Below are 22,290 nucleotides of genomic sequence, written 5' to 3'. Positions count from 1 at the left end.
AGAGAGATGCTTGGGTAAGGGTGGGGTGGGAATTCTTGGAAGACGTGGCCCTCTGTTCAGTGTCAACGGAAGCATAGGGGTTATCTACATGGAAAGGTAGAGAAAATATTCTTAACCCATCTTACACACTAACCTGTCTATCTACTAACAATTTTACGTACTTATCAGATGCCAAATCCTGAACTACTTCATATTACATTATATTTTTAATATTATATATATTTACATATGTATTCCAATTATCTTTCTTCAAAGGCCCCCAAAAAGTATTCTAATAATTTCCTTTGAGGCACCAGGAGATAAGTAATTTTTCCAAGTTCACAGACCTGAAATCTCAGAATAACTGATTCTAAAATGTCATGTTATTATATCAATACTAAGACGCAGAAGGAATTTAAAAAACCAGTGACTTTATGTTAATGCTGCAAAATAATGAAGACAACAAGACAAGCAATATTATGTGTCTCATGCACAATAGCGATCATTGAGAGTCTTTGTCTACATTGTGCTAAAATTTATAGTTAAAAATGAAAAGCCTTATTTTAATTAGCTTACCTTCACAGCCCCCAAATTTTAATATCACAGGTGTTACTAATGTCTTAGTGATTCCCTGTACCTTATATTCAGGTAAACCAATTTTTACAGGTAGACGCATCCTAGAAGAGGCGTTGCAAAAAGTTGCAGAAACCAGGATTTATGTGGTTAAGCCATAGTGAGTGGTGGTACATTTAGAATATGGCAAGCTCTGTACAGCAAATGGCCAAGCGATATCTTGTAAGAAGAATAGAGTATTGGAGGATGTGAAGTTGCTAGTTGCGCATTCTTGAGTTGTGTACTCACTGCGCTGTGACACATAAGCTTGACCTGGAGCCCGTCTATTCTCCAGCTGTCAGCACAATGCTAGGTATGAATAGCATCCTTTTATGTCCATGAGAATATAAAGCATTAATATGTTATGGCAACAAGATAATTTAAAAAAAATTTTCTATAATATATTTCAGTATCCATGCCTAATAATGATGATAACATCTTGAGCTTGTATTTTAGCTGACATCTGTGCCCTCAAAAACCTGTTTATATACTGCACAATATGGTGTTTCAGTGTGTTTCAGTCTTAATGCTGATGGAGTGCAACACATTAGGGAGCCCTGTAGCAGGCAGCCACTAGACACTTAATCTGCTAAAATAAAATGGGGTCAGGTTGGGGGAAAAATAAATGCCTGTCATTTCATACATATTGGCAAGAAGAAAAGACAAGGGCAACTTGTCATTATAAATTGTGTTGTTAACCCTCCTCATTTATAGTACACATTTCCAATTATACCCATTATGATGTGCTTAGCTAGAGGGCAGTTTGCATTTTTTAAATGTGTTGAGAGCAGTAATGATTTAGCTAGTGCTCATTTGTTTTTGTTGCTTGGTTAAGCATGCTGTATTGCCTTTTTCCTGTTTTACATGTTGAATGAATAAGAGATGCTAGCTTTAAATGTACTAAATTGGTGGTCCTCTGCCCTAGACATTTTTAAAACATACCAATGCTTGGGCCTTACCCACGAGAGATTCTGATTTAAGTGGTTTGGGTTGGGGGGGGGGGGCGGGTTGCGTTAGGAGTCTATAAAAGCATCCCTCGAGATTCTAATATGCAGCTAGTGTTAAATTCCACATGGGTTGAGTAGACAGCAAGAGTAACTATGGGTGACTTCAGTTGCGATGTTTAGAGACAGGAAGGGCCAGACTCAAAGCCTGTAATTGTCTGATAAGGTTAGCTCTCTAAACTGGAGAGTTTTTAAGAGCAGCAGTGATTGACGACAGGAAGTTGAGGAAATTGGAGCTAGTCTTTAGAAATTAGAACTACTACATAGACTTCAAGGATCGTGTGGCACCTACCATTAGGGGAAAATGTTTATTTGCGTGGACCATCGTCCTAGATAGTTTATGCATATATAAGCATAAGTTATTCCTTCTGAAATCTATGCTAAGTGCTTACATATAAAAAAAATTAAGCATGAGTTATTCCTTCTGAAATCTATGCTAAGTGCTTACATATAAAAAAAATTAAGTTCAGTGGTTAGTTACATATATTACATTTGCAAAATGCTTTAAATCCCATTTAATCAGGCACTCCTTATAGCTATTCTGTGAATTGGTGCCACAGTGTTACCCACATAGGACGAGCAAGAAAACAAGTTCTGAAAGCTTAAGTGCATTGCCCCAGGTCATATAGCAATTCCATAATGAGTTCAGATTAGAAATCAGAGCCCTGGAGGTCATGTCTGTTGCCAAAACCATTGACTTTGTCCTCTGTTGCAAACTAAATAAATGATTATGAAAATTTAAGACTATATAATACATTTTTTTTTCTGGAACATTTAAAAATTAAAGAAATACATAAATATCCTTGAGCCTGTTTTCAATATTCCTAGAAAGTTTTGCAGAAAAACTTTGGAATTTCATTTAATTTCATATATCTATAGATAGGCTCAGTATTCATCTTGAAGTATTTGGAGGTCTAGGCTGGGCAGGAATTCTGGGGGAAGAGACTGCTCTCTATGTATCTGCTCTATATATGGAACATCAAGATAAATAGAAAGGAAGTATATGAAAAATTTCTACTCAAGGTCTTCTTTGGCATTGCATTTTTTACTACTTAAGCCTTCCATTTTTCCATGAACAATGAGAGTATACAAGATTGACTGCCTTTGTGTAATAAAGTTTATATTACATTTCTGAATGCTTATAAAACTATAAAGGACTTCATAGTTTTATCTATCCATTAAGTTTCACTTCTGCTTCACTGGGAGATTTAATAATGCATGACTGTACATTTCAGTGTAACACACAGCACCGAGGTGTGTGTCTCCTACATGTAGTCGACACCTGATAAATATATGTCAACAATGATTACACTGTATGTGGTAAGTGCTTTCTTCTGAGGACTCAGAGTCACAGTACTTATTTCTCCAAATTTAAATGGGAGATTGTTGGCCTGGTTTTGTTTCTCTTCTATAAAGTAAATCAACTCTGCTTGAATCTCAATAATGGTTGTAAATAAACTAAAAAGGGGTATTATCTTGTGTATAATTAGTCAGTAGAGAAAATGTACTTTTTATGGGATTTAATGTTGAAGAAACTCAGGCTCCCTAACATCGTACTGTGATCTCTGTTTGTAGAATTGACTTAGAAACAGACTTCTTAATAACCAGCTGGAATTTTTCCCAAGCGAAAGTTTGCTACTCATATTTATGATCCGCTTTGATTAAACACCAATTCTCTTAAGTTACACAGCATCTATTTGTGATGTTTTCCTCCTAATGACATATATAAAGTAACTCCAGCTGATTATTTTGAGGTAAATCCTATACTCGCTTTCTTTTTAATTTTTAATTTAATGATTCATGAGCTAGTGTGCTTGGGGCACACAACGGTCTTCTTTGGATATATGAACTGCTATCCCAAGCAGAATTCTGTGACAAGCAATAAAAAGGTCTAGTAATCAGATTGAATAGATAATTTTAAGAACAGCACAGTAGTCTACATCCTCTATGCATTTGAAATGCAGCCCAATGCTGCAGTGAGAAACAAAATGTGCATGTTCATTACATTCACATGAGGCAATGGTCTCTTTCTGAGGGATCATATAATTTTTCATACAAACTTAGGCACTTATGAAAATAAGTGGATGAGCTATTAATATTTAAGCCAGGATAACAGGCATTAACTAGGACTTCCCTGAGCAAACAGGGTGTTCGATCACCCTAGCCATTCCTCTGCAATAATATGAGAAAATGGTTGGTATTAATTGCTTTGTGATTGTAGTTTAATTTACCATGAACATGAATAGATTTTAAGTCACTCATCGTCTCCTACAATCTCAGAACATAGATAGACCCAGCACTGAATAGAAGACTAATCTGTCACATTTTTCTTTTGATTAGAAATAGCCTCAACTGTTGACGATTTTCTTCTACCATTTTTTTAAAAAATCTTTCTTCTCACATCTCACAAACTCATAATATGCTAGAAAAGACTCTCCGTTTCGGGCAGTCTGTACATGCAGTGTCTTGTTCGATTCTTACAGCAATCATGTGAAATAGAAACTTTAATTTGGCCTGTTTCACAGCCAGGAAAGCTGAGGCTTAGCAAGATTAAAGGAACTGCCTGAAGTCTAACAGGCAGGTTGGTTGTAACAACCCCAGGAGATATTTAATGTGTGGTTGTTTATATGATATGGATCTTAAATATCATTGATGCCATGCTTTTGCTTTGCAATCAGTTAGAGAGGGATTATGACCAGATTTTTTGTTTTGTTTGTTTAATGGTGGCCTGAAAGTGTAAGCAGGGAGGAGGAAAGAGAGATCCAGGTGAGAACCAACAATTGCGAGACCACAATCCCGGAAGAATGTTGGTGATATGAAACAGAATAAAGTCATTGAGATCTGTTAGACTTGTTAGTAACAGATATTTGAGAAACAAGGGAAAGACAGGGAGGTCATATTTTAAAAATCTACCATCAGAATTCTGCTGATTGGTGTCATAATAAACACCATGCACTGCTGGTACATATTCATTCTGTGTCTACTTCTCACATCCACTTGCCTTTAGAGTCTTTCCCCTGATGTTCATCTCCAATCCTGCCTCTCCTTGTCAGCCATGCTCATGTTCACTGTGCTCTACAATGCTCTACTTGCCTTTCCTTGACTCTCACATTTCAAATCACTTGGTAATTTAGGGGGGTAAACATTTTACTTCAAATCATTATCAAATAACCTGAGACCAGGACTCAACACTCATGATTCTTCAATTCAGTATGATGTGTCCCAGCTCACCCAGCCATGAATCACCCAGAGACACTCTTTATTTGCTGATTTCCTTCATCTTTGCTACCATCTTTTCAGAAAAGACTGGTATAGACCTTCACAGAGAATCTATAAATATGCCTTTATGTTTGCAGCCCATTCAACTATTTCCTAGTAAATATAGTTCTTGATATTTAAGGTGCCATCTTTTCTAAATGTTACTTCTTGTGATTATAATTAATAAGTTAAATTTAATTATGCCATTTTACTGATGATAAAATATCCATAAATCAAAATTGAATTTAGACTACTTGTTTATTAGCCATAATTATGTTTGAGCAGTAGTTTATGATTGCAAACAAGCACTTTAATTTATTATTTTTTTCATAGGCATAACGAGGTTAGAAGCATCACTCAAAAAGCCCCACAAACACTGTTTTTATTGACACATGAAGGTTTCTGCTATCAGTGTTGAGGAATTTATTAGAAAAGAAGAGGTATCCCTTAGGAATAACAGAGACCTATCATTTGGACCACTTCATGCAATGCCCCCTCTTTCTCTTTCTCTTACTATGAAGTCTCTATTATGAAAAAAAAAAAAAAAAAAAAACAACATGGGTTTTGATGTCCGTTTAGCTGCAATTTTAATCTTAGCTGAGTAACTGCAAATTATCTCTTCCTCCCTCTATTTTCTTATCTGTAAAATGGGTGTAATAATAGTGAAAATGTCAACCTTATAAAGTGTTGTAATTATGCAATAGATGTCATACACAAAATGACTAGAAGGGGATATGCTGTAGATTCAGGTAATAAGTCCTGAAAACTTCTATTACATTTTATGTACATGTTTAATACAAATGTTTTCTACCTGCAAAGCCACTGTCTTCCTCTTCTCACCCTTCACCTGAATATCTGTAGGGTATGATAACCAATGCAATTATTTTTTCTAAACTTTGAATTATTTAATCTGGAATCATACCATAAAGCAAAAACACTTCTGTGTGTGTGTGCACTATGCATGTGTTTTTGTGTATAGTGTACATCTGTACACGCTCAGGTAGTGTGAAGGAAGAGGCATTGGTCGTGTTCTCTCTCAATATAAAGCCATCCCCTTCATTTTTTCTATTGTCTTCAATCTTTTTTCCTGTCTCCTAAGATAGCATTTGGACCACACACACACACACACACACACACACACACACACACTCATGTGTACATCCTAAAGGTAAAGAATAATTTTCAGAGTGTGTACAGTGCAATTTGAATTAACTGACAGTGGGGGAAGAGGCTTTTTCCAAAGGAATATTTTTTAAAAAATGGTCCCAATCCAAATTAAGATAGCTTTAATATTATTATGCAGAACTGTTTAAATTACTTTTTTTTCCCCCTTTTACTCTTCTTTTTCTGTGCTCCTTACAGGGCCTTAAGTATATTTCAAAAGGAACGAATTATAGCATCCTCTCTGTGAAATACTAGTAACCTTTCTCCTTTGACTTTATAAGCATTTTCTGACAGGAAATATTGGACTCATTCAAATGGGAAAATAAGAAAATTCAATGGATTATTTATAAAACAGTGGACAGGATTAATGTGAACTAATAATACCTGGCTAGTGACAGCCAGGATCCTGAAAACTGATAGAGGAAGAAACAATTAGTAGAACTCAGAGAAAGTAGCTGTAAGAGAGTGCCAATTCATAGAAATTATGCTTTTGATATGGTGGGGAAACAACTTCAGGCGATCCAGAGGATGAAATCTGGTAGAATAAATAATCTGATTTCTCTCTCTCCTCTTGCCATTTTCTTTTCCTTCCATTATGTGTTCCAGCCCTCATTGGCCAAACCCAACCAGAAGCCAATGGACGAGGGAGATACTGATAAACTCCTTCTGTGGTCAGCAACCTTGCTATAGAGCCAGTTAAAGAAGGCCATGAAAAGGGAACAGATGGAAAAGATTCCACACATATTCTTAACTTACAGTTCAAGGTCATGAAATATACAAATGTGTAGGTCTTCTCACCTTCCATTAATCTCATTAAAATGACAAAAATGAATTTTAAAAGCCCTGATTGCTTGTCAAAAACAAAAGGAGAGGACCATCAGTGGATGAGAGATCTAAACTCATTTATGGAAGACTTAATGGATAGAGACTGAAGAGCAAAGAAGCCGATGACATCACATAAGCTATAACCTAAATTAGCAGGAATGTGGGTGGCGGTAGAAGAAGCCATCTAACCAGGAATACTCTTTATAACATCGGTGGCTGGTCTGAACGAGTGAGCAGTGGGACCAAAAAAAAAAGGCTGTTTAAAGCCTTTAAATAACCAGTAGATGAATAGAAATAGTGATATAATTATAAAAAATTGAAAGGTGGTACAAAGTAAATTCTCATCAATTACAGCAGAAAGTCAATAGATGATGTTTAACATTAATAAATCAAAAAGTAAAAACATAAGCATATTATTTATAGATTTGGAAGTAACCACAGAAGAACTAAATGTACAAACAGTTCATAATGTTTGGGGAGGAGTACAGGGAAGCAGTGTGGGTCAGTTGCTTCTCACTATAAATTTGTTTGTAACAATGAGTTTTAAAAACCATGTGAATAAAGAATTTTAGTAAAAGCTCTTCCCCCCCCCCCTTTTGTTTCATTCCTTTTGTTCACTGGCTTTCTAAAACTTTTAATCTTAACATGATTAGGTCCATCATTTGTCCCAAACCTGCAAATAACTCCTTTATCTCCTGTACTCCTATTTTCTCCATTTTTTATAATCCCACACATGTATACACAGATAAACCATACACATACTGCTGCCTTCTGGATGCAGTTACATATCTTTTTCTGTAAATCTCATGCACTCTGTCTCAGTGCCTTTTTTCAAAAGTTTCCTTGGCCTGAAATGGCTTCAGCATTTTTTTTTTCTATTTAGCCTTCAAGTCCCAGAGTAGATTCTGCCTCCTCTATGAGCTGTCTTTGCTTTCCAGAGACACAAATAATTATGCTTTTTTTCCCTGTGTTCTCTTAATGCTACATCGCTGTTTGATACTTCTTGCTCTACAATGACTAATGAGTAGTTGTGTATCTATCTGCTCCTTTTATTTCTGCTTAATTATAAATTCATTATATTTTCATACTTAACTCAATTTGTTGCATGTAGTAATCAAAATAGTTGCTAACTGCTATAGCTATAATTGATTTTTGTCACTGTTGTTGATTCAGAAGGCATCTAAAGATTATACCCAACACATTAAAGTGACTATCAGCCGTCTTTTAATAGATGCCTATTAAGACTTCTGCTTCTTAGCAAATTTTAGTGCCTCTTTCCTAAATTTCAATTACATACATATTATCTCAGGTTATGAGGAATAAGAAATTGAATGAACTAATACCCATAAATGTATTACTAATGTAGTGATTTTTATGAGTGTTTATATTGTAAAAAGTAGTCTAGAGTGGGAAACACCTTACCAGAGAGGGCAACTTTCTGGTAGTAAAACTCTAGCCCCCTGAGCTATTGGTTTGAGATGAAGGAGGATTTCTGGGTCTCTATAATTTAACTCTTATGCTACAGGCGATATGGGTTCAGATGAATTTCAAATATACTGGCAGTGGGAAACAACCATAGCATAATAGAACACTTAGATTTGCAATCATAATTGTTAAGTGTAAGGTGTCTATCTCCAGAAGTAAGATTGAGTAGTAACCCCTGTTCTTTGCTTGTTATTTTCATTTCCCAGATAGTCTTTCCATATGCTCTTACCTTATTGCTTTTTTTTTTTTAATAGCTACATAACTGTGGATTTTTCTCTGCATCCATCTAAAAAAGCATTCTAATTTTATTTTTACTTTACTTTAGGAAATGCCACAATAAAACAATCTCGATATAGGATTATCATCCAAGAAGCAGCCAACGGAGGCCAAGAATGCCCAGATACGTTATTTGAAGAGCGAGAGTGTGAAGATGTTTCATTGTGCCCTGTATTTCGGTAAATAGTTAACTTTTCGAATAATTATTAGACTTTAGTATAAATTATGACCTCTTTTCTTCATATAATATGTGGTGGTTTAATGTGAAATATAGATGAATTGATGTTTATCTTCAAATACCTCTATGTTTTTTCCTCTCATCTAGAATGCATTTTGAGGGAATAAAGAAACTGAAAGTCTAATTAACAGGAAAAAAGAAACATTTTGATTCTAAGTGTGCTCCTAGAATTCTGCCACTCAAGCAATCAATTTTCAGAATCAGGATCCAAAGAGATTCAGGATGAAGTCTTTACCTGAAACATACATACACACACAAACAAATACACGCACACCACATAGTACCTCATTCTATTGCTCTCATCTTAAAGCCTTTATTAAGAACTAAGAATCAAATTTATACTTCTTTAACAACTATTTTAATTCAAAAATATTTTTGGTTCTCAATTTTAATCATGTACAAATTCTAAGAAAATACATAGCTAGAAAAAAGTTCAACTTATGAATAACTTTTTTTAAGAAAATGAACAACTTTCAAACTATGTATATTACTTATATGTTCCTTTTGGGCAGTTTGGTAATTATTATGTATAAAAAATAATACCTGAAGTTTGTGTGTTTAGTCATAAACTTCCACTCTTAACATTAAATTGAAACATTGCTTTAAAGGACATCTGGATTAAATTCACTGTTGGGTTTTACTGATTTGTGAAAAAAGTCCATGATCTTTAAAAGCATATAGTTACCAACACATTTAATAATGCTTCTAGCAAAAAATGCCTAGTGTTTCTCTAGATTACTTGAAAAGCTATGAAATTCAAGAGCTAATTTATTCATAAAAATGCAAATTCTTTTTTGTTTTTCATTTTAAAGAAGAATCCTTGGATTAGATGAAGGTTAGGGTGTCACTGAAGAAATCCAGATCACGATTGCTTTTGTCATCCCTTTACTACCATTGTTTCTCTATGATGACCAATTTGGGGAAGATGTAAATAAATACTGAGAACATGCCCTGACTACAATTTTTCCTCATTAACTACAGGGCACTGTCCATGTTCATCCTTTTGTACCATGTATATAAATATTGAAACTGCCGAGCCCAGCAAAAGAGCTCTCAAAGAGTAGCCAATTGAAAAAAATTAGCCAAATCAAATATTATTAGATTTTTTTTATGAACCCAGGGCTATCATAATCAGAAAATCCTAGAAACTATTAGTGGTCTTTTCCTTTCTATTGTCCACTCTCATTATTCTCTTGCTGCACTGCAATTTAGCCACTCATGTTTGAACAGTTTCCATCATTGACCTCCTACCATTTTCCCCAGAAATTAGTTCCACTGTGTATGGATTGGATCATTGTATCATTTCTCCTGATGTGTAGTTTAATATGTGGCCAAGTTATCAGCATGATTCTCTGCTCCTTAGTAAAACTCCTTGAATTTTGAGTAATATGATTCCAATTTGGATTTAGCTTTCTCCCTCATCTGTATGATAGGGAGACAAGGTAAAGGAGACCTTTATCATTACCTTGTGATTCTTCTTTTTGACTCCATTAAAGTGACATAGTCACACATTTACCAAGTTAAAACAGAATCAAAATGTCTATAGAAAGTTTTCTGTAAATTTGAGCATCTCCTAACATGTTAAGTTAGTAAGCAAAAGGGAAGGCATGAGTGAGTATCCTTATATAGAACTGGCAATGGAGTCTGTGACATCAAGGGCTATAGGACTGACAATTACCCTGCCCTGACTTGTGCAGTCCGGGACATGTCACTTAACGTCTCTGAGTTCAGGTTTATCAACCTAACACTGAAAATTCCTTCCTTCTTAAGCTGAACACTAAACCTGATTGAATTCCTTGGTCTCGTTTTGGTCTAGAAAGCCCATGCAAATTTAAGGGATTTGAATGAATGACATGTTATAGTTGAAAAGTTAGACTAAAACCCCTTACCATTTAAATTTCAGTATAATTTGAAATTATACTGAATGAAACTATACATATACAAAGTAAATTTAGAGCTACTTAGAATTAATAGGTGATTTATTTAAATGTGACAGGTTTTTCTCTTCATGTGTTTTCTGATTTCTCCCTAATTCGGTGATATATTTTTCTTCATATTTACATTTTAATGTACTTTGCTTGATATTGCAAGATGGTCTATATCTCTTCCTTAAGGCCAAATTTGCCTCACTTACCTCCAATTGTACAAGAAACCTGACACTCACTTAGTCTAAAGGTGGCAGAGGAGGTGATGAGTCTAAAGGTGGCAGAGGAGGTGATATTAATGGCTGGCTCTGCTAAGTGATCTCCAAGCACTATATCAAGCTTTGTTCACATACTTAAGAGAGTCCTTGAAAGTGACTTTTTCTGAGCAAAGGAATTCTGCTCTATATTCTGGTATACACTTTTTTTTTCTTTTGTTAAGACTTGTTTTACTATGGTAAACAACACATGACAACATTTACTATCTGTACCATTTTTAAGTGTACATAACAGTAGTATTAATTATATATACATTGTTATGCAAGAAATCTCTAGAACCTATTTTTCATTTCGCAAAACTGGGCAGGGATGTTTTGCTTCATGTTTCTGTTTCATTCTTTGGAGTAGCATCTCTTATCAGAGGTATTGGCTTATGTGCAAAATTGTAAAAATATACTAAATGAAGGACCAGAATCTGTGGTTTCACTTTGGGGAACATTCCGAAGAGGCAGATTTAAAGACACAAGTCACAGTCTGTCCTGTGTGTCAAAAAATTGAGAGTTTTGTTGACTTGAGAAAAGAAAATCAGAGGAAAGCCAGATGGCATCTTTAGAGACCATTACCTCAGAAGAGCAGAAGTATTGGTAAGGATCAATTCTTTGTTCTTGAGATGAATTCCCACATGTAGTTACCTGTGCCTCACCCACCTACAACCTATCGAGTTGTTTGTGTTTCTCCAAAGTCCTAGTAAACACCTTTTTAAAAATTTGACACAGAAGACTAAGTATGAAGGTTTGCACATGAAACTTTCAGATGTTCAAAACTCAATTCTCTAAAGATCCAATGGGACATAGGATTTTTTTCTTTTTTTCCTACCAATTTTAAGTTCATAAAGAGCTAAGCTTTCTAGATTTGTTATGTGCTTCTAATGCTTTTTATTGCCACTTTGCTATATGAACTAAGGTTTAAGTGCGAAATGTCCGCGTTTTAATAAATAGATTATAGCATTAACCATAAACTTGCAGCAGAGTGCACTATTATCCCTCAATCTAGTGCATGCCAGGACTCCATTTAATGACATTGGTTTCAAATCATTTTTATTGAATTACTATCTTTATGCTTTTGGATTTCAAATTCATCTGTTTCAATTATTTCTTTTGTATGTTTGTCATGGTGAAATTTCTAGTTCTCTGTTCTTTATAATCACAGATGGAAGCCACAGAAATGGAGCCCCTGTATCTTAGTGCCAGAATCTGTCAGGCAAGGAATAATGGGCACCAGTGAAGCTTGTGGAAAAGGGGTGCAAACAAGAGGTAAGGGGATTTTAAAACAATTTTTTCTATCCAAATGTAACATATGTTACTCATAAACTGTTGATTATGTTTATTTGGAATAAGTTGTAATATTAGATTAGATTATTTAATCAGTGTTTGTGTTTAAGTTTGGCATCAGTTAATGCTAATATTAGACCATCTTTTAACTATAACCAGCTTGTGTACCCAAGGATTATTGCAATGTAAGCAAATATCTGTTCTTGGTCATCAGCATACTTAATTCTGATGTTCCAATTAAATGTTGAATATTAGCCAAGGAATGGAGGATATGTCAAGATTAGACCCAGTAAGATACATTGTACTTCTTAGGTGCTAATTAAATATTTGCTGAATTAATGAAGGGGTAACTGAATTAATTGACTAATCTTAATTATCATGACTTGAACATTATTGTTACATATATATATATACATACTTACTATATGTTATACATATACATATATGTGTGTATGTGTATATATACACACATATATGTGTATATATGTATATATGTATGTATGTGTATATATGTACACACAGACATAGAACAGAACTATTAAAATTTCTAGAAGGCACTGTGAACAGGCTTGTGGATCTAAGTAATAGTGTATTTTATCATCAATGTCTGGAAAGTGGAATACTGAAATCTCTGAAAAACACGCAGAGACTCATCAGACTGCTCACTTTTCTGTTTCATTCATAATCCAGGTGCCAGTGTTATAAGGTTTGATAAGAAGTGCTTTAATCTTACAATCTGACCACTTTGTTGCTAAAGGGATATGTGCAGCAAAATCAGACCTTGTGAGGTCACCTGCATTACACTGGTTTCATAATTCTTCTAAAAGGCATTTTTAGAATTTTTTCTTCCTATTATATAAGTTATTACATCAGTCAGGATCGGTCATCGCAACAAGCACAGCGACTCCTTTCTTCGTTGATTCAGAGGCATGAGGAGCCCAGCGTGGCCAGGTGGCAGTCTTAAATTCCAGTTCAGTGGAATCACTCTTGTGTCTCCTAGTGGAAACATTCCTCTTTTTGGAATTAAGATGTATAGACCAGCAGATTACAAGTGACAGAAAGCAAAAATTTTATTAGAGGATCACTATGGGTAATAGTAAGCTGTGTGTGTTGTGTGTCATTGAGTTTCTCTGATTCCTGGTGACGCTATATGTCCATGATGTCCTGTCCTCAACAGGCCTGCTCAGATCCTATAGACTCATGCCTATGGCTTCTTTCATGGGGTCAGTTCATCTCATGTTAGTTCTTTCTCTTTTCCTGCTACCTTCTATTTCTTTCCAGTATTATTATCCTTTCCAAAAGAACCTGCCTTATCATGATGTGACCAGAGAAGGGCAGCTTTAGTTTTGTCATTTATTTAGAGTATGAGGATGTGGATGATCTCAGCCTTGGTCTCTAATGACACATCTCTGCTCAACTGATCTTTCTTAACTCTTCCATTGCTGTCATTTGATAGCAGTGAGAGAAACAGCACTGTATATTAGATGCTAAATCAGAGCATATACAGCCTTCTGGAAAATCTTGTTCCAGCGCTCTGCAAGGTATTGCTACCCAGTAGGCTGTAACTGAGTCTTAAAAAGACCTTTCAACCATTCTGTCAAGCCAGCTTCTTCAGGATAGTGGGAAACACGGTAAGACCAGTAAATTCCGTGATCATGGGCCCATTGCCTTCATTTGCAATGAAGTGACTTCCTTGGTCAGAAGCAATTCTATGTGGAATAGTATGACTGTGGATATGGAATTCTGTAAGTCCAAAGATGACAGTTTTGATAGAAGCATTGAATGTAGAGAATGCAAATTTGTATCCAGAATAAGTATCTATTTTAGTAAAAACAAAACACTCCTCCTTCTTTGATAGAAGTGTTTCAATGTGATCATCCTGCTACCACGTTAGCTGGCTGATCACTCTGGGGAATGGTGCCGAACTGGAGATTCAGTGTTGGTCCCTGCTGCTGGCACATTGGTCACTCAGTCATGAACATAGGCAGTTCACTCTTGGTGAATGGAAATCCATGTTGCTAAGCTCATACATAACCTTCATTCCTGCCACCATGGCTACTTTGTTCATGAGCTCATTGAAGTATGACAAGGATAAGTGGGGAAAGAGGCTAGCTTGTATCCTCATAATGAGTAATTCTATCTACTTGATTATTAAAATTTTTCTGCTGAAGTCACCCTTTGGTGACCATTCATGTGGAATTAAATATGTTCACATTTATTGCCCATATGCAGAGGTCTACCTACATACCTCTTCCCTAAATTTCCTTGCCACCAATTTTCCAAATCATGTTCTTTCTAAGACCCTGACCATCCGGCAAAACCATTAGCTACAACCCATGAATCTGTGTTTAATCACTTATCTGGTCATTTCTCCTTCCAAGCAAAGTGAACAACCAGGTGCACTGCCTGAAGTTCTATCCACTTGGATGATTTCCCTTCACCTTTGTCTTCCAGGAATGTCTCAGAAAGGGGCTCTAATGCTACATCTGTCTGTTTGGGGGTCGTGTCTATATATTGTGCGGAACCATCTGTAAAGCAGGTGATTATAGGGACATTCCCATGAGGCTTTAGCTTTAGGCTGGGAGAGAAAAGATAATGTAGCAGGAGTGGGGACTATGGGCTTTTGGCCACTTCTTCACATAACTTATTTGTGCCTTCAGGGCCTACTTGGGCCCAAAGTGAGATATATATATATATATATAGATAGATAGATAGATAGATAGATAGATAGATATATAGATAGATATAGATATAGATATATAAAATATCTATCTAGCTATCTACATACACACTCACATATACACACACATACATACACACATACATACACACACATATATACACATATACATTCATACATACATATATATACATGCATACATATACACACATATATACACATATATCTGTATATACATATACATGTATATGTAGAGAGATATATCTGTATCTATATATCTATATATTTCTATGTATGTATGTATGTATGTATGTATCTATCTATCGATCTATCTGTCTGTCTATTTATCATCATCACTTTCATTTGATGATGGAGTACTGCTGTGCATACCCTACCTTATGACTTGGCGGGTCAGGTAACACCCAATTCATGATGGGCAGCTCGGTTTGTGTGATTCCTTGGTGGCTCATGGTTACACTTTTAGTCTCTAAGACACAGTAACAAGCCAAAAGTTGTTTCTCAGAGAAAGAGTAGTCATCTGCAGAGGATGACAGGGCTTTGCTCCAAAATCCTAAGGACCTGCACTGTGATTCACCTATAGCAGCCTGTCAAAGGCTCCAAACAGCATTTCTATCTGCTGCTGATACTTCAGTGGCATTAGATCTGCTGGATCATATGGCACAAGTGGCAGAGCAGTGTGCACAGTAGCCTCGACTTGTTTTGGAGCCTTTTCTTGTTCTGGGTCCCACTCAAAACTAGCAGTTTTTTTGAGCTACTCAGTAAATGCACTGCAGTAACACACCCAAATTAGGAATATGTTGCCTCCAAAATCTGAAGAGGCCCAATAGGTACCATGCCTGTATTTTGGTTGTAGGAAGGGCCAGATGCAACAACATATCCTTTACTTTTGAAGGGGTCTGTCGACATGCCCCACACCCCTGGGCTGCTAGAAATTTCATTAAAGTAGAAGGCTCCAGAAGTTTTTCAGATGTATTTCCCACCCACTGATGTGAAAATGTTTTATCAAAATGTCTAGAATAGTTGCTAGTTTTTATTCACTAGCATGATATCATCAATGTAATGGACAAGTGTAATATCTTGTTGAAGTAAAAGACTAATCAAGATCCCCCATTAACTAAATTATGAAATAGGGCTGGAGAGTTGCTCTGCCTCTGATGGAGGGCAGTGAGTGTGTATTGCTAGACTTGCCAGCTAAAAGCAAACTGCTTCTGGAAGTCTTTATTATATTTAAATGCAGTAATATGTGGAGTTAGGGCTTCAACGTGACTTTGGGAGGATAACAATTCATTTCATAACAATTACACTTTGGAAATGGTGTTAATGTCAGAACATTTACAGTTTGGTAAGGTTATTTGATTCAGGATTGCTCGGAGGCTGTAAAGTTGATGACTGTAAATTACAAGAAGGGATGACTTTCTAAAAATGATTCACTTATATACGTCAGAAAATTGTAATAATGTGGCCATTTTGTTTTAAGTCCTTTGCCTACTTTCTGCCAAAAATTGTTACAAATGATCTAGATAAGCAATATCTATCTACATGAACGAGGTGCTTTACAAATGGCACCTTCATGCAGTACCTAACTCTATATTGTGACCTGGACTTTAACACTTTGATACTGGAGTATCAGAATGGTTGGTTTTCATTGCAAAACCACTTAATAAAGTCTTTAGAGACATTGCTCCTAAATTATGTAGAATTTTATTACATAAATGGCAAATTATTTTGTCTGTCTTAGAAGAAATCTACTTTGTATTTTAAATTAAATGGATTCTAGCCGGAGGTCTGATAATCCTTTTGGCAACTGGCCTACTTGAGTTTTTCCAAGTTAGACACTAACATTAGAGAATTCCTAGTATTTAGTTGTTGGAAAATTTACACTTTTAAAGTAGTAGGATGAATCTCCTACTAATTTTAAGATTGTGGAACAAAGATATTTCTATTTCCATATTTCTCTAAAATTACTTTAATACTAGCAATGAAAACATGAAACAGTAACACAAAATTTATCTCCCATAAGATCTCCTTTATAACATTGCTCCAAGGAATAAGAAACAAACACAATCAGCTCATCTTCAAGTAAATTAGGTGCCCATCTGTAACTTCATTCACAATATATGATGTGGATGCGAATGACGATATAGTAAGGTACTTCAAAGAACAGTATTTTACCTAAGTGTTGGCAGGTGTGGGGGCTGAAGGGGGGGAGCAAACTAATTTGGTCTGAACACCTCCATAAAGACATCATGTTCTGCAAAAGTAAGTATGTAAGTGTGTGTGTGTGTGTGTGTGTGCGCGCGCGCGTGCGTTGGAGAAAATAGCTTTTCAAAAACTTCTAAAAGTCTGGTTCAACATCAGAAAGCACTCTGCCACCTTGTTCTTTATCTTTTACCCTGCACAGTCAGGTTCCTACCTCTTACTATTCTTATAGGATCCTGAAGGTTTATTTTCTGGGAATGTGAAACCAGAAGAGTTGTGCGATTTGGACAGGATGAGGAAGGTGGAGATGAGGGGCTGGACTCAAATCAGGAAAGTCTGAATAAAAAATTAAGAAACTCTCAGTTCCCTTCTCCTACCTACTTTAGCATGCTAGTCTGTTGGCTTTTATACTTCCTAATCCCATTGAAGCCCTATCAATCTGAAAACACTTTAAATTTAAACTTCTCTTTGAGGATGTTTTGAATTACAGAGGGAACATGAATTCAGACCATAAAGTCTTGGAAAGACCAGCTTAGGGTTATAAATGATCACGAGAGACTTTATTTCTTCTCAATACCGAGTGTTAAGTTTTAGACATACAGGTGACCTTGCCAAGATGTTTTGCTTGGCAAGTTTATTTCTAGTTCACCCTTACACTGATGGCTGGCCTTTGTGCTCATCACTTCTGGTATGGGGACCTTTACGAGCTTCTCCATAGCAGGCCTTGAAGCTGAAAGTGGAAGCTTGGGTCCCCAAGACATGATAGAAACCCTCAGAATGAAAATTGTCTTTTCTGCTTACCTTGCATCCCAACCTTTTGCTTTGTTTGTGCTTTATGAGTTTCTTTCTTCTGGGGCAGCCCAGCAGTACATTTAGAAGATATAAATTTTACTCATTTTTTTTCTTTTTCATTAGAAAGGTCTTTTATGGTTTCTAAGCCATTATACTGCCAGAAACAGAACTATCCCTTGTTTTACCTTATTGTATTTGTATTGTCAATCTGATTGATTTACAGTAAGAATATATTCATGTAATATACTTCTAAACAAAAACACAAGAAAAAAAGAAAAGAAAATAGAAGGGAACATAGGGTTATAGCTGTAGCTATATACCTATGTCACCTCCAAGGAGACAGGCATTTTGGGTTCCACTGTCCCAGCTGTCACATAGTTCAAGGATGGAGTTATTCTCTCTGACCAGCATTTAGTACTTAATCTTAATAAAGAAGGGATGATAGCTCAGCTTCTATAGCAAATGAAAGTATAAGAGGTAGAAACTTAACTTTCTGTCATACATTGATGTAACTGCCCTTAAAAGGGTAAAATTATATTACTGGAAAAAAAAGAAAAATTAAAGACACTGGCCTTCCTAGAAGGGAGTGTACTTGTCTGTGAAATGATATAATCTAATTCTTATTTTGCTATTCTCATTTTGCTATTTAAAAACTGGTTTAATGGACTTGCCTGTATTTTTCTTTTGGAAATATTTTCTTCTTAATCATAAGCTTGTGAATGTACTCTATCCTAGCACGAAGACTTGGCACCTATGGCAATGTAATGGATACAAAATAGGTATTAGATATTGTAGTTGTCCTGTCTAAGAGATCCTTGACTTTTGTGAAGTGCATACATTCTTTACTTTTTTTGGTTAATCTTCACTGAACAATATTTTTGTGGACTGAATGAGGCAAAGTTCTAATCTCTGTCAAATCTTTTTGTTCTTCCTTAATTGATTTTTGTCACTGTGAGAGGTATAGTCTTTTTACACAATAGTTTTGATAGAATCTGTGCATTTTATTTGCATTCAAGGGATCTTTTCAAAATGAAAGTGCTTTTTCCAGGGGAAAAAAAAGAAAGACAGACAAATTAATCCATTTACAAAATAAGTTCTGGGTTGCCTTTTTTTTAAAAAAAAGGGAGGGGATTAGAAATCAGTCAGCAAAGGTTAAGAAAGAGTGTAGTCTAAAGCCCTTAAGGGAAGCAATAATACTTGGTATTCAAAAATGAAAATTCATATGAAATATGTATGTGTATATCTTCCATTTTAGCAAAGAATGCTTTATTTCATAATTTAATTTTCTAAGGCTTTTATGTGCGACTGAATCTTTAAAAATTGATTTCTATAATTTTTCTAATATTATATAATTAGATAAATACAAGCTATATATCCATATAAAACAGAGGCAAGTGAATATATTACATGAGCTGAATTCAGAGGAAACTATTCATATTGTAGATATGAGTACTCTAATTTTCTTACTGAAAATTGTTCTTTTCTAATCATGTTGTCTTCATGGGGAAAAAGTTAAAGCAAAAGGTACTAAACCACCATCAGCTCTTCAGTTAACTTTTGTCTGGAAAGTACACAGAAATACAACAAAAAACAAAAAACAAAAACACTCATTTTGAAATAAAAAAGTCATTATGGTCTGTCAATAAAATGGCAAAACAGCCAATCAGCTAGTCAAACTCTTCTTTCTGATGCTGTGTCCTTGCATTTTAAGAGAGGAAGAAAATATCTCTGAATGGTTGAACCTTTTCATTCTCCCCATGGAGAACATTGTAATCATTTAACCTTATAAGATATGCAAGTTTGTTCTGTCATATTCATCTATACAGATCACAATAAGAGTCATTTCAGTAAAGAGGAAAGCAGATACACAGAATTTAACTATGACCTGGTAGTAAAGACGGAGGTGGTTTCTATTTTTGTTTTACTTTGAGTATTATGGGGGTGGGGGAAGGTTTGCTGGAAAGAAAAGTAGACTTCTATTTACTTCAATTTACTTTTATTTACTTGAAGAAAAATAGAGAACATTAACTATGAACCGTGGGCATTTGTGAAAGAGAATGGAGAGCAACTGTAGCTCCCTCAAGAACTCCTTCTTAAATGGAGATGTAACTATTTCTTAAATGGGCAAAGACACTTGGCCATATCCTTCCTGTCCATTCAAGAAAGGAGGGAGTGAAATCACTTCTGATCCCAAATCAACATATTAGGGTTTTTAATCTAGGCAATGAGCAACACTAGTTTCCAACAACTCATAATGTTTTTAATAACTGTGCTCCATCTCATAGGAAAAAAGAAACGACTGGATCCCAATATTCTTTATATTAAATATAATTCTTGGGGGTATTTTTAACTTCAATTTTGACTTCCACACCAGAAAAACCAAGTGAGGGACATAATATCCTTTATTAATTTATATTACTAATTAACACCCAATACCAAAATGATTGATTATAAATATTCATTAAGAAAGTTTTAAAAACATCTCTTCTAAATATAATTTTTTAAGTGTGAAAAGTAAAGAAAGATCAGGTTAGAATGTAAAAATTAAATCAATAGATTGGGGCAACTTGGGAAAATTTCCTGAAGCCTAGAAACCAATGAAAGAGGCTGACAGCTTTAACATTGCATCAGGGGTTCATTAAGGGAACCTACACATGAGGTTTTGGACCACAGCAAGATGAGGTGCGGATCTTCCATGCCTCTTGGCAAGAGCTACAGAATTATACAGAACGGAGCAGGATAGGTAGGTGTACTGATGTGCGACCCACTCCTGAACAGGGGAGAATGCCTTAAATGATTGCCATGGGCAAAGCAATGGCCTGTTCTAGGCAGCAGTGCTCTGTGGAACATACATGAGGGCTCGATCAGACAATCTCTGGGGGGGATTTATGGTAAGCAGTATCTGTTCTGGACTGGATCTAGCTCGTGGGTCCCACAGCAGTCACGTCACAGAACAGTCTCTTTTCCACACAACTCTCCAAATTCAAATATTCTCAGATTTTAACAAAAGAATGGGTTTTATAATACCATAGGTATTGGTTTAGAGAGTGAAGTGTGTGAATTATGGCCAAGACTGCATTTTAATGTAAGTGAATAATGATTCTAGGAATTATTTTTTATTTTTTTGTGTGTCTTAGGGTAGAATTAGCTTTGTGGCCTTCATGGTTGCTGCAGGCAGAATATGCACATTTGAAAAAAAAAGGCAATAAATTAAAAATAAATATCAAAAAAGGTGAGTGACCTAAGGCATGATGATTTAGTAATGCAATGCTAACTATGTACAGATACAGAGATGTTGTCTTGTGTAGCCTCTTCGTTTTTAACATAATAAGCTATAATGCAAAGCATAACATAACTCTTCAGTGCAATCCTACCCAGTAGATATATTTCCTGTCATATCCCCAGTAGATATATTTCCCTGATGAAATGGGTATTAGGGTGTGGGACTAGGGTGGTAGGGGGTAATGGTTTCTCATTTGAGGAATGCAATTATTTGCTAAACTAGGAGCAATAAATTTCTCCTCTGACTTCATGGCTGTCAGTTACAGAACTATCTTCCCTTCAGGAATGTTAATATGAATTTCAAAGTCTACTGCAAACTGTGTAAATGTAATAGGATTATACTTCTCTTGTCCAGGACCAAAATTTAGTCTCTTCAAATAGTGTGAATCTCTTGGCTTCCCTAAACTTACAGGTTAGTAAGGTCAAGGTATTCATTTCTGTTTAGCCCAAGAGCCATTTTTGGATTATAGCAAAAGGAGGTGATATTTTTTATATTTTTATTTGCATTTTTAAAGAAATAGGAACTCCGAAACTTTTTCTAGTAGCAGCAATAGGAAGAGGAGCCCCCACTTGCTCTAGGGGCTTAAAAACTCAAACTCATCTTCACTATTACTCAGAATTCAAATATATGAAAAAGTTGAAAAATAAGTGCCTTTTTAAGCCAACCATGTCATGAAAGATTCACACAGTGTAACAAAATTTAATTTTTTAACTCAGACGCATGAGGAACGAGAATTAAAAACATATTAGAATCAATTAAAGTTAACAGGTTTATAAGATAATCAATCTCTTATGAAAATATTGAAAGTAGGAAGGTTGAGGTTCATGGAGGCTTTGTAAATTATACCACAACAGATTTTGAAAGCCTATACCAAAATAGTGACTTTGGGATTAATTAGAAGGAATACATGTAAAAGGTATTTTAAGAAAAAAAAATAGTAGAAATTAATAGCCATATTTATATAGAGAGCAAAGTATCAAGATGAATTGAAAAGATTCATTG

At 35.4% G+C, this 22,290-nt stretch overlaps 1 protein-coding gene across 6 annotated transcripts in view; it reads left to right on the top strand.

The window, feature by feature from the left end:
• THSD7B (thrombospondin type 1 domain containing 7B) overlaps positions 1-22,290 on the top strand; it is a 1,079,084-nt gene that overhangs the window by 761,873 nt on the left and 294,921 nt on the right. For all 6 annotated transcript variants that reach the window (XM_036237409.1, XM_016145417.2, XM_016145415.2 and 3 more), the window contains 2 exons: positions 8,653-8,782; positions 12,192-12,295. In XM_036237409.1, coding sequence (XP_036093302.1) covers positions 8,653-8,782; positions 12,192-12,295 — 234 coding nt within the window. The remainder of the gene's footprint in view (positions 1-8,652; positions 8,783-12,191; positions 12,296-22,290) is intronic.

The sequence above is a fragment of the Rousettus aegyptiacus genome, unplaced genomic scaffold (genome assembly GCF_014176215.1).
Source record: "Rousettus aegyptiacus isolate mRouAeg1 unplaced genomic scaffold, mRouAeg1.p scaffold_m13_p_2, whole genome shotgun sequence".
Classification (NCBI taxonomy): domain Eukaryota; kingdom Metazoa; phylum Chordata; class Mammalia; order Chiroptera; family Pteropodidae; genus Rousettus; species Rousettus aegyptiacus.
This window is presented reverse-complemented; position numbering and strand designations above follow the sequence as displayed.